Genomic DNA, 11,775 nt, shown 5'->3' with positions numbered 1-11,775 from the left:
TTCTTGCTGGCGGGAAGGTAGCGCGGGACAGTAACTCCTTATGTTAAAGAGTCCTTCACAAAGGAACTACTACTTTCATTCATTATTTTCTAATATTAACCTGGTTTACTTAAAACTGTCCTGAAAAGTTTAAACTCCAAAGAGGTTATATCTCTTTCTCCCAACCACCAGAATAATCACTATTTTACTAAATCTGCACTTTTTCACTTTCCTTATCCTATTTTTTATCCACTAAAAGTTTCATGATAAAAAGAGAGGAGGATACACATAGATGAGTTCAAACCTGCTAGTAGTGTACACGGATGAATATCATCACTTACAAATTTCATGAATGAATCCTCATCCTGAAACAAAAGAATTTTAAAATTTAAGAACCAATAATAACAAAATCCAGAGTTTTATTTAACATCTACCTTACTACTTGTGATTGTCTTTAATCTTCGGTAAGTGGAAGATTCCATGATTATTTGGACTACTGGCCCCAAAGAAGGAGCTCCAATATAAAGGGAACTCTAACATTTGCGTTTTTAATTCCTCCTCTTCCACAGGTGTGGTGGTTTGAATATGCTTGGGAGTGGCACTTTTAGGTGTAGCCTTGTTGGAGGAAGTATGTCACTGGGTTTTAAGACCCTTTTCCTAGTTGCCTGGAAGTCAATCTTCTTTGGTTTGCCTATGGAACAAGATGTAGAACTCTCAGCATCTCCTGCATTGTGCATGCCTGGATGCTATCATGCTCCTGCCTTGATGAGAATGGACTGAACCTCTGGACCTGTAAGCCAGCCCCAACCAAGTGTCCTTAGAAGAGTTGCCTTGGTCATGGTGTCTCTTCCCAGCAGTAAACCTGAAGACAATAGGGTATGGCCATGATAATAACTACAGAGAAGGGATAAAGTTTAAAGGTTCTTGGAACACTTGGGGAAACAACTGGTGAATAAGAACACAGAAAGTTATGGACTTAGAGAACTATGCATCATTTTGGAGAGATTTTAGAACTTTAAATATATTGTAATTTATATTTAAAAAAAGTCTCCTTTAGAACAGAACAGGATGTAAGAACAGACACAATATTTTCAAACACTATCTCCCCCCCCCCTCCTCCTTTCTACTATCTACATCCTTTCCTTCTGGTATTGGAGAGTCACATTATTGTACTATGGTGAAACACAAGAACCCTGGCTGGAACACCAGGGATTTGAGTATGGTACATAATATGTTGCAATAGAATTCACACAGAAGGAAGGAAGTAAATATGATTGTAAAATAAAATCCTAATCATTACATACACACATTTTAATAAAATCCAGAATAATCTCACCCAAGATTTTCTCAAGAAAAATCCTTTCTTTCCCATTTAAAAAATTTTTTTAAATTAAACTAGAATTAGATCATTTTGCCCCTCCCATTCCTCCTGTCAATTCCTCCTATCCCTCCTCCCTCCTCCCCACTTTCAAGTTGATAGCCTCTGCAAGAAAAACCAATTCTTTTTCTTTCTTTCTAGACAGGGCACATTACACAATAAATTTTTCAGTTATTTTCTAACTTCTATGATAAAAACAGACATCATCTGTTTTATTTTTACATCAAATTAATTCTACAATGTTTTAATTGGGAATATATGCTTAATACTACATTTTACCTCAAATTATGCAAAGTAAAAAGAAAGACATACCAATTCATCGTCATCACTGATACTTCTATCAGAATAGTCCTCCTCTTCTGAATCTTCTGACATCTCTTCTAGTGCCTTCCTTGAAATTTCTTTTATTATGTGGGTAGGCTGTAAAATTTCTAAGGAAATTTTTTAACAGCTTTTCTTTTAAGCAAAGATGTGCACGTTCTGTATTAAATGAATACTACAAAACCTGTCCAATTGTATTTAATTAAGAGTGACAGGTCTCTGAAAACTAAACTAGTAAAGATACAGGAAATTAATTTCAAATTCAAAGATTTTTAAAAACTACCCATTACTACAAAGCAAGGTTCCTATACAGATATCCAATACCAGGTGTTCTGTCCTAAAAAGAATATACACATAAGCAACATTCAATAGGCTTCTGCAAGGTGCATTTATATATTTATTTAAACACACATAATGATAATAAACAGCAAAAGAGGCTATGCATCTGAGAGGGTTGGAAGGGGGGTAAATGATGTAATTACATTTTAATTAAATAAAAAAATTTAAGATGAGGAGTGGATATGGAATGGGGATGTGAATTTTATAAGAGATGGAGGGGGATATATTTCTAACCTGTCAGTATGTTTTATGAACAAAAATTAAATCTGTCGAAACAAAAAAGATAAACCATGTAAATAATCTAATTGAAAACCTTCCACAGTATATAGCCAGACCATTTCCCTTTTATATTTATAACTGAACACTATACTGCAATAGTAAATCGGGATTGTCCTCAAGCATTAAAAAGTACACAAGAGGGCTGGTGAGATGGCTCAGCAGGTAAGAGCACCCGACTGCTCTTCCAAAGGTCCAGAGTTCAAATCCCAGCAACCACATGGTGGCTCACAACCATCCGTAACAAGATCTGACTCCCTCTTCTGGAGTGTCTGAAGACAGCTACAGTGTACTTAAATATAATAAATAAATACATCTCTTAAAAAAAAATACTTAAAAAAAAAGTACACAAGAAATGTTATAATTATTCAGGCAATAAAATGTAGCAATATTGTAAAAACTTTCCCCTTCCTCTCGAACTTTCAGTTGACCCAAGTTTCAGTGTCTATAACTTAAGTTTCTCGTTAACCGTGATCATTACTATATATTTAACTTTTAAATCCAATGACACCATTTGCATTGAAATAGCTACCAGAAGGTCCGGCTGGAGATGACCACTGTTGCTTCTAGGCTAGCCCGAAATTGCCATTTTGCTAAAATGACATTTTCCTCTTGCTACACATGTCAGTGATTGTGCCTTTGGGGATAATACGTTTTTACTTTTAAGTATACGTATACTTTAAGCATACGTTTTCTCTTTTCTTATTTGCAATGAAATAATCCTTGCCAAGCTTTTACACTTTGGAGGACACCAAAAGAATTTACCGATTCACAACTACCGGTTTAGGGTCTCTCTAACAGCGAGCCTTTAGGAGCGTGGCCCGCACACCACCGACCAACACCTCCTCACCCCCCGCTTGCCGGCTACAGACGAGCGCGTTCGGGGACGCGGACGGCGCCGAAGGCCTCGCGAAGCTTCATCATCAACACCAACTGCAGCCGAGAGAGCTGGCTCTGGGGGTCATCTCGGGGCGGAGACCGAAGCTTCAGCCCCGGGTGACGGCTCGAAATTACGACAACCCGCCGGGGCGCCCGGCGGCGGCAGCTCCTTACGTGCGCGGCCGAGGCGTGCAAGCGCTGGGCGCCCGAAGCGGCGAGCGGGGAGCGTGCGGCCGCGCCAGGCCTTCTCCCGGGGCAGGACCCGCGCGGAGCCGCCTCCTCGCTCACGCGGGCCCCGCGACGTCCCGCGCCGAGGGCCGCATCTCCCCCGCTCCTCCCCTGCCTGAGCGGCGCGTCCGCCGCCCGCCTCGCTCCCTCCCTCCCTCGGCCTCTTCAAGCCCCGCCGGTCGTCCCACCCCTGGCCGGGAGAGTACTTTAGGATGTCCCCCAGACACCGGGCGACGACAGGGTCACAGCAAACGCCATCGTAATTCAGCGGCCGCGGCCACGCTCTCCGTGGAGAGCAGGCCGCTGGTTGCCAGGGCAACGGCTGTACTCTCGCGAGACTCCGGGATGCTTTAGTGATTTCTCCCTAGCGACAGCTGCGAAGGCTTTTGGAGGGAGACAGTGATGCCAGGGGATGATGGGGACTCCGGGCTCCGCTTAGGGGTTGGACCGGTTTGAGCATTGCAGGCTGGAGGGAGGATTTAGCACTGGGGAAGGTGCGACTGCAGTTTGTGACAGCAACTTGTTTGCTAGGTGCCTGCGCTGAGAAGGCAGTAGAACGGAACTGTTTAAGGCTTGTGTCTAGATGCTCACTTGACTTTTAACAACCTGATGACCACGAGCAAGTTAATTTTCAGGAGTGAACATTATTAATAAAAAGGAAATAATTTACTTGAAGTTAAAAGGTTGAATTGTATTCTGCACAATTGTAATCTATCCTTATTCTGGAAATGAGACTTAAATACTTGATTTGGAGGAGTCATGGTTATGAAGGTAAATTCTCAAAAATTTCATCAGTTTAGAAATTGTTAACCAACACTTTCACAAAGCAAATCCCCCCTTTGCCTTATTTAAGTCGATAAGACCCCCACAGCAGTCTTAGGATCTGTGTGTGTGTGTGTGTACACATTTAACCCTGATTTGTTGGTCACCTTTTCACTTTGGTGGATAATACAGTTGGAACAGTTTTCCAAGTAAAGTTAGAAAAAAAACCATAAAGACAAAGAGCAAATAGGTGTTCAGTGCCCTCTTAGTTTGCATTAAGCGCTTCAGTTTCATCATGGAAATGGGTTAGAATCTCTAGAATCTCTAGATTGTTAACTTTCTGGGAATGTGTTTGTGTCAGCAATTAAAAACCTTGAGACTTTTTTTTTTTTTTTTTTTTTTTTTTTTGAGACAGGGTTTCTCTGTGTAGTCCTGGCTGTCCTGGAACTCACTTTGTAGACCAGGCTGGCCTCTAACTCAAATCTGCCTGCCTCTGCCTCCCGAGTGCTGGGATTAAAGGCGTGCGCCACCAGCCCGGCTACCTTGAGACTTTCTGTTTCTTTGGTCATTGGCCTGAGGAAGTGAAGTGTACCATTGATCACAGTTGTTTGAAAACTAGTCTTCATAGTTGTGCTTGGTTTTATGCCATGTATATATCACTAACGGGGACAATGCTCAGAGAATCTTTGGTTTGAGGGTATCCTCGAAGCTCCAGTATCGAAATTTAATTGCTTCCATGGAAAGGTAAGAACAGAAACATAGCCCTACTTGTGTTTATATGTGTGGCCATTCAGAGGTAAGTAAGACGAAGTGAGACCATCGGTGTGGAGTTCTCATAATTAAAACTTAGTGGCTCTGTAGGACAACAGAGGACACCCACTCCTTTTCTGCTAAGGGGTACCGTTTGGTCCCTCAGGACTCTGCCTGCAACTCCATCACCAAATGTGTTCCCTTGACTTGTATCACTAGAATCATAGCCAAACTAGACTTCTTTTCTTAAAAACGTACCCAGCTGGTGGTATTGTGCTATTGGACAGTAAATAGGTGAAGCCAGTCTTTTTATATGGAATCTATTGGTTTTTTTTTTTTTTCTGTTTCTCTTCACTCATGGATAAAGGCTATAGGCTGTCAGGTTCACAAGATGGAGTTCTGAGAAACAGTCCAGTCAGATAGGGAAGAGGCAGATAGGACTTAAATCATGTATGTATGTATGTATGTATGTATGTATATTCAGCCCAACTATGCACATCAACATATGCCAACAAATATTTTTAGAGAAGGCTATTAGTACATTAGAGAATTACTTAGAAATTCGCCAAGCTTTGAAAAGTCACGCTTATTAATTATTCACCTGACCTTTGTGGGCTAGTTTTACCTCAGAGACTATTGACCGTGAAAGGCTCTTGCAGAGAGCAGAACAGTGTTTAATGGGGATTACATCCTAATGGGAGAAGACAGTAATAGAACCATGCAGATGAAATTTGCTATGGAGGGAGAGGAAGCTGAGCAGTGCTGGGGTCGAGTAGCTTGGCAGCATAGTTCTGTAAGGTGAGGTGGCTAGAGAAGCCCTCTGCCCAGGTCGCATTTGATCATGAGACCAAACTGCGTGGTCCACTAGAGAAGACCTCGCTGGAGCAAGTGCTGAGACCATGAGTGGCGTGTTGGCTGTGCTTAGTGTCACGTTAAAGACACGTCATATGGAATCCCCTCTCCTCCAGCTAAAGTTAAAATCGCCTCAGAAGCAGCTGCTTTAAAACGAGTTTTAGAACATTGTTTGTATTGGATTGATGGGGCATGCATGCTACAGTTCATGTGTGGAGCTCAGAGGACAACTAGTAGTACTGAGTCCATTCTTCCTTTACCTGGGCCCTGGGAATTGAACTCAGGTTGTTCTGTCTGCATGTACATCTTCAGACCAGAAGAGGGCACCAGATCTCATTACAGATGATTATGAGCCACCATGTGGTGGCTGGGAATTGAACTCAGGACCTCTGGAAGAGTATAGACAATGCGTTTAACCTCTGAGTCATCTCTCCAACGTCCATGGGCTTTCCAATTTTAATTTTAAAGTTTTTTTTTTTTTTAATTTGATCTCAGACGGGAGCACGCACTGGAAATTGAGTTCTTTGCTCTTAAGTTAAAATGATAATAAGGCCTGGAGTAAAGTTCTCAAAGATGTACTGAGTTGTGCCCCCGTCTCTGGGATCCCGCCACTGAAAGCTACTGGACAGATGTACAGAGCCAGTTCCCAACCTTCAGGAGGCAGATGGAGCCTGCAGTAATTCCCTCTACTTTCACGTGACAGTAGGAATCACAATGCTTAAAAAAAATAGGAAGAGAGAAAAAGAATACGTAAACACATACCTGTATTATCCCGAAAGGCACAGTCACTAGCACAGACGATCAGGAGCAAAATGCCATCTTGGTAAAGTGGCAAAAGTGTAAGCTATGTTAAGACTATAACTTATTCTGAATAATTTGCCATTTGGAATGTATTAAACATCTAGAGAAGGAAACAAGGTGACCAGAGCATTCATTCTTTATGACATCATAGAAGTTAGTTATTGTGGGAACTTTGCGGTCTTTTCACCCAATTGAATCGATGAAGCCATTCTAGGAACCGTCTGTACCTTCCTTGCATGAAGGGCCAAACCTCTCACAGTGTTTCTAAGCTCACATCTTGAGATCTGTTCTACTCAGCAGCTAATCAAAACTCAGCTTGCTTGTGATCTCTCTCTCTCTCTCTCTCTCTCTCTCTCTCTCTCTCTCTCTCTCTCTCTCTCAAGATTTTTGCCTCTTGTTGAAATTAAGACATCCTGGGACTAAAGGGCCAAAGATGATTTTACCTGGTCAAGTTACTGTCTATTGTTTGATCTCACACACACTTGTCTGTGGACTTCATGAGGAGAGCAACTTCAGCTTTCTTCCCTTTACACCACACACACACACACACACACACACACACACACACACACACACACGGCTGTCTTCAAGCCAAACTTATAAGTAATAATCTGTTGTGACAGACAGAAGTGTAGCAATTAAGAGCGTGGGCCTAGGAATCTATACTGGTCGTCAGCTCTCTTGTGACTTAACAGCTCACTGACGGTTGGCACGTTTTAAAAGTTCTTTATGCTTCAATTCATTTACCTGCAAAATGGGGATACTATTAGTAGTGCCTGTCTTGTAGGATTATCGAAAGGATTAAAAGGGTGAAGAACATGCCAAGTTCTAAACAATTACCTGTATTTCACTCATGTCACATGAGGGGGCAGGTTCCAGTCATTACTCTCTTCTGACCTAACACAGTGCCTTTCAAGGTATCCCCATGGGATTTCAAGGTATCCCCTTGGGACCCATGGCATTGTTAGTTAGTGCTTTTTATAGACTGTAAATTCTCAGGCTCCAACCCCACCTATGGAATCAGAAAGGGGTGGAGTAGTCTATTCAACAAGTCTAGTAGGTCATCCTCTTCCTACCTCCATTGTGAGAACCAATGGCATGGCAGGTTAAGTGTAGACTCTGAAATGGAAACTACAGTACCTAGTTGGGTGGCCTGAACTAAAACTCCGTGCCACAGTTTTCTTGTAGTCAGGAATACACCACTGCCTGTCTGACAGTGTTCTGAGCTTAAGGGTTGGTCCTAGTAAGTGCTCTCATCTGTTCAATGTTTGAAGCATACGTTCTGGGAAAAAGTGGAGGGGGGGGAGGACAGGAAATGGGGAAGGGGGAGGAAGAGCTGGGTTCTCAAAGCAAGGTCGGCAAAACAGCAGAGCCACCACGGAATCGTTTGAAATGCAGGCTCTCAGGGCCCATCCAGACCTATGATGTTCATATTTTACAAAAACACGCCACAGCAAATTTCTGCCATTAAGTCTGAAGTGGAATGAAGTAAATGGTCGGCATTCCCTGCGGAGCTGGGATGGATGAGTTAGTTAACACAGAGACTAGAAAGTTGGGAATGATACAATGAACAAATACCCATGCCTCCTCCAGCCTCCCGAGCAAGTGCCCAGATCACACCCTCATGCTGCCAGACCTAGCCTTTACTCTTATTTTGAAGGAGAAATTGTAAAATTTTCTGTCAGTTGTCCACTTTCAAGTATTTTTGAATATCTGGTTAGAAAAGTCCCTTTAGTAAGAAGTGTTTTAAATCTGAACTGTGGCAACCATGCTATCACTTGTAATCTCAGCACTTGAGAGGTGGGGGCAGGAGGGATAGGAGTTTGAGGTCATTTTGGGCTTCATAATGAGTTCCAGGGCAGCCTGGGCTACATGACATCCTGTCTCAAAATGTTTTCGTTTTGGTTTGCTTTGGTTTTTTTTCCATTAGAGAGTGAAACTAGCCCTCAATGTGAAGTACAAGTGTTTTTGCCATTCTCTTTATTATAGCCACAGTTCTCACAATCAGTAGAGCAGCAAAGAATGCATGAGACAGACACATCTGGAAGAATTCCATTTATTGTGGATGCATTTTCACAATATATATTTTCTTGCAGCGATCAATTATCGGTGAAAAATGTTAAGTGTTTATAAGGTTTTTAACCATGGCAGATTCACAGGACATGCTAGTCACTTGCAGTTTCCTATCCTAAAGATAACAGAGAGCTGTAATCAAACAAGTAGATGGGGACTCTGCTTCTGCAAAGGTTAAACCCAAACGGAGAAAAAAATCTACCCTAAAACTCATTGTCATCCAAATATTGGAATAAAAGTTAGGATCAAAACAGTCATCTCACAACTTTGAACTTTCTTAAAAGCAAAAACAACAAACAAAAAGCCTGTAAAACATAGCAAGATTAACATGACCATGATCCCTCAGCATCCGCCTAAGATCGAACTTTGATCCATTTTACTCCAATGATGGAAGTCATTTCCATGGGCGTGCCATGTGCACTCTGTTCGTCTTACCATAGACTTGTGTCTACTCTGTCGAGGGTAGATGACTTGTGCAGTCTTAGTGGCTTTCCTTCCTTTGGCCCAAGTTTGCTAAAAGCTAGGGAATCCAACTAACTCTTACTAATTCACGAGAAAGATAGACTTTTCAAGGCAGTGGTCACCCTTCAAGCCAACCCTTTCCTCTTGAAAAGAAATCTGTGGAATGGAAATTGTAGAGGCTCTCCTACTGTGGAAGGAGTGGAGACTAAGATAATTTTGGTTAAGTCAGCTGAGGTATGAGTTTGTACAATGACACTGTATACATAGAATGTTCTAGATAAGAACATTTTGTAAGACACTAGAGTACTTTTCTTTATCTATTGGGAAGAATAAGTACGCAAGCTAAAATAGGATCTGATATCTGAATGATGAGTTCCTTAAAGACTCATGGTGGGAGGGGGGGGAGTAAAACTATTAAAATTTACATAAATTTTCTCAAATTTCAAGATATTATCAACTTATGACAGTACCAACTAATAAAGGCAGAGATATTTAACTTAAAGAGCGTGAGTACATAAAGATAGAAAGACTGCCATGCTTCTGCTCACGTTACCTGCCTGCTTCTACAGGAGGCAAAGTTGGTCTTTCTTTAGGCATCTACGTGAATACTAATTTGTGCACTAGTCACCAAAATGCTTGGTTCTAAGTGGTAGAGGAGGAGACACCTTAGACACCTTATCATACAGGTTAAGTTTGTGGGGTGGGTGTGGGGGTGAACTTCACGGTCGCAAATAAGCAGAGTTTGAGCTTTGTCCAGATGGTAGACTTAATAAAATTCACACTGGACATCAAGACTGCCCTCAATTATAAACTAAATACTATGTCTTATAAGAAATTTCAACTAATTTTGACACTTGTAATCTCTTTTTTTTCCCCAATACTTTTTTCTTATAAGTCATTGGGCACTGAAAACATATCTATGCCTAACTCCATGTTTCTGTTGGCAAATATGAAATATTAATATACTATTGTGATTCTTAATCTTCAAAAGCTGTGATATTGGTTAGTTACAAGGACATACTATGAAATGTAATAGTCTAGCACATGAAAGAGCAATCTACCATTAGTGTGTCTGTATACACGTATGCACATACATTACATAATTGGGTTATCTAAATGTGGTTCAGCCTACTATCTCTACCAAAGAAATCCACAAAGCAACTAACCTGAAAAAAAAAATCAGTACCACTGTCAGCTAAAATAATCACCATAGAATCAGCATAGAAAAAAAGCAATATCTCAACAGTACATCTTTTTTAAAAAAGACAATCATTACTGCCCTATATCAGATCTGAAGTTGATTATTTTCAGAGAGTTTTGATTGCCTACTTAGATAATTTCTTTCATGCTTTAGTCTAAAGTGCAGAAACATGATGTCTGTACTGAGACAAAACAAAGCCTATGGGGTCATTTCCTCCCCTAGATACTGCATACATTCCTCAGATAATCTTAAGCTCGATTTCCTTTTGTTGACTTCCAATGTGGTTGGTGTCACTGTTCATATGACAGTAGCGAGTTTACTTCACAGCATGGTTTCTTTAGAAACAGGCTCCTCTGCAAAGGCAGTACTTTGACCATGAACATCTCTAGTTGTGGTTATTAAATATAGTGAGCATATACATGGATTTACTGGGATATTGGAAAACATAAATATAAACAGAGCGACTAGCCTTCTCCAACTGAGCTGGCCCAGCGAGATGGCTTGCAGTTGGGTTCTTTCTCCGATTGTTTCAGACCTGCTGAGAGAAGAGAGCTTTAAACTGGCAGCCCACAGTGTTTTGTGGGCTCATGGTACGATAGGAATAAATCCAAACAACCCGAAAGGGAAGGCTACTGCTGGCAGGCTGTTCAAATGTGACCTTCGCTCCAAGATTCTTTTCCCTTTTTCTTTCTCCTTGAGGTTCCTTTCCTACCCTGCCCTTTGTCTTTGCTCACAGCACTCAAAGTCAAGACAACTATTAAGCTCTACAATAAGCACTGGGAATTTCCAGTGTTCCATAGGACTGAAAAGTCCAGTTGAGGCCACATCAACACTGGGACAGAAGACATGCCCTTTTCTCCCATTTACCCCTAGCCACCTTTTTGTTTTTCATCCCTACACACTGATCCTTGAGACTTATCTGACTCTTAGTCTATTCTTACTCCATTCATTTCCCCTTCAGTCAGCTGCTAAAAGTCCCTGCTGGGGGTCTGATATCACACATATTAATGTATGGTAGATTACACTTTCAAAGTATGGTGCATTTTCATTTCAAGGGAATGGCCACACAGTAGGCAGGGAGCTCTGTGCTTTGGAGCAGGGATCCCTCACCTGCTGGCTCATTACCTAGGCTAGGCCTAGGCCCGGTGGTTTGATTATCACTTCCATAAGAGATCAGTGGTAGGCTAGTGAGGAAGGCAAGGTGCAGGAAAAGCAGCCCTGCACTCTGCATCACAATCCCAGGGGCATCCTCCATGCTGTCTTGTGTTAAGAGGGGACCATTCGGTCCCACCATTCCAGGGTGCTTTTGCTTTCCCTTCCATAGCCCTGCTGTGACCACGGGGACCTGACACCTGTGATAGTGGATTGTCAACACCCCCCACACACACACACTCAGAAAGGAAGTGTCATAATACTCTGACCTCTTCTTGGAAGATATAGCTGTGTTACCAGGATTTTAAAGTCTTAGGCCCAA

General features: G+C 41.8%; 2 protein-coding genes across 9 annotated transcripts in view; both read right to left on the bottom strand.

Moving 5' to 3' along the window:
- Positions 1-2,501, bottom strand: part of LOC110316595 (cytosolic carboxypeptidase 3-like) — a 7,271-nt gene extending 4,770 nt beyond the window's left edge. Inside the window, exons 1-2 of the mRNA XM_029535064.1 lie at positions 1,670-2,501; positions 284-344 (exon numbers count right to left, since the gene is read on the bottom strand). Of these exons, the coding sequence (XP_029390924.1) occupies positions 284-344; positions 1,670-1,732 (124 nt within the window). The 5' untranslated portion in view covers positions 1,733-2,501. The remainder of the gene's footprint in view (positions 1-283; positions 345-1,669) is intronic.
- A 6,104-nt stretch (positions 2,502-8,605) lies between these two features.
- Positions 8,606-11,775, bottom strand: part of Cald1 (caldesmon 1) — a 181,377-nt gene continuing 178,207 nt past the window's right edge. For 5 of the 8 annotated variants that reach the window (XM_029535643.1, XM_029535642.1, XM_029535646.1 and 2 more), the window contains one exon: positions 8,606-10,839. In XM_029535643.1, coding sequence (XP_029391503.1) covers positions 10,831-10,839 — 9 coding nt within the window. In that variant the 3' untranslated portion in view covers positions 8,606-10,830. The remainder of the gene's footprint in view (positions 10,840-11,775) is intronic. The other 3 variants (XM_021190660.2, XM_029535644.1, XM_021190661.1) reach the window with 1 other exon arrangement.

This window comes from Mus pahari, chromosome 2 (genome assembly GCF_900095145.1).
Source record: "Mus pahari chromosome 2, PAHARI_EIJ_v1.1, whole genome shotgun sequence".
Lineage (NCBI taxonomy): Eukaryota > Metazoa > Chordata > Mammalia > Rodentia > Muridae > Mus > Mus pahari.
This window is presented reverse-complemented; position numbering and strand designations above follow the sequence as displayed.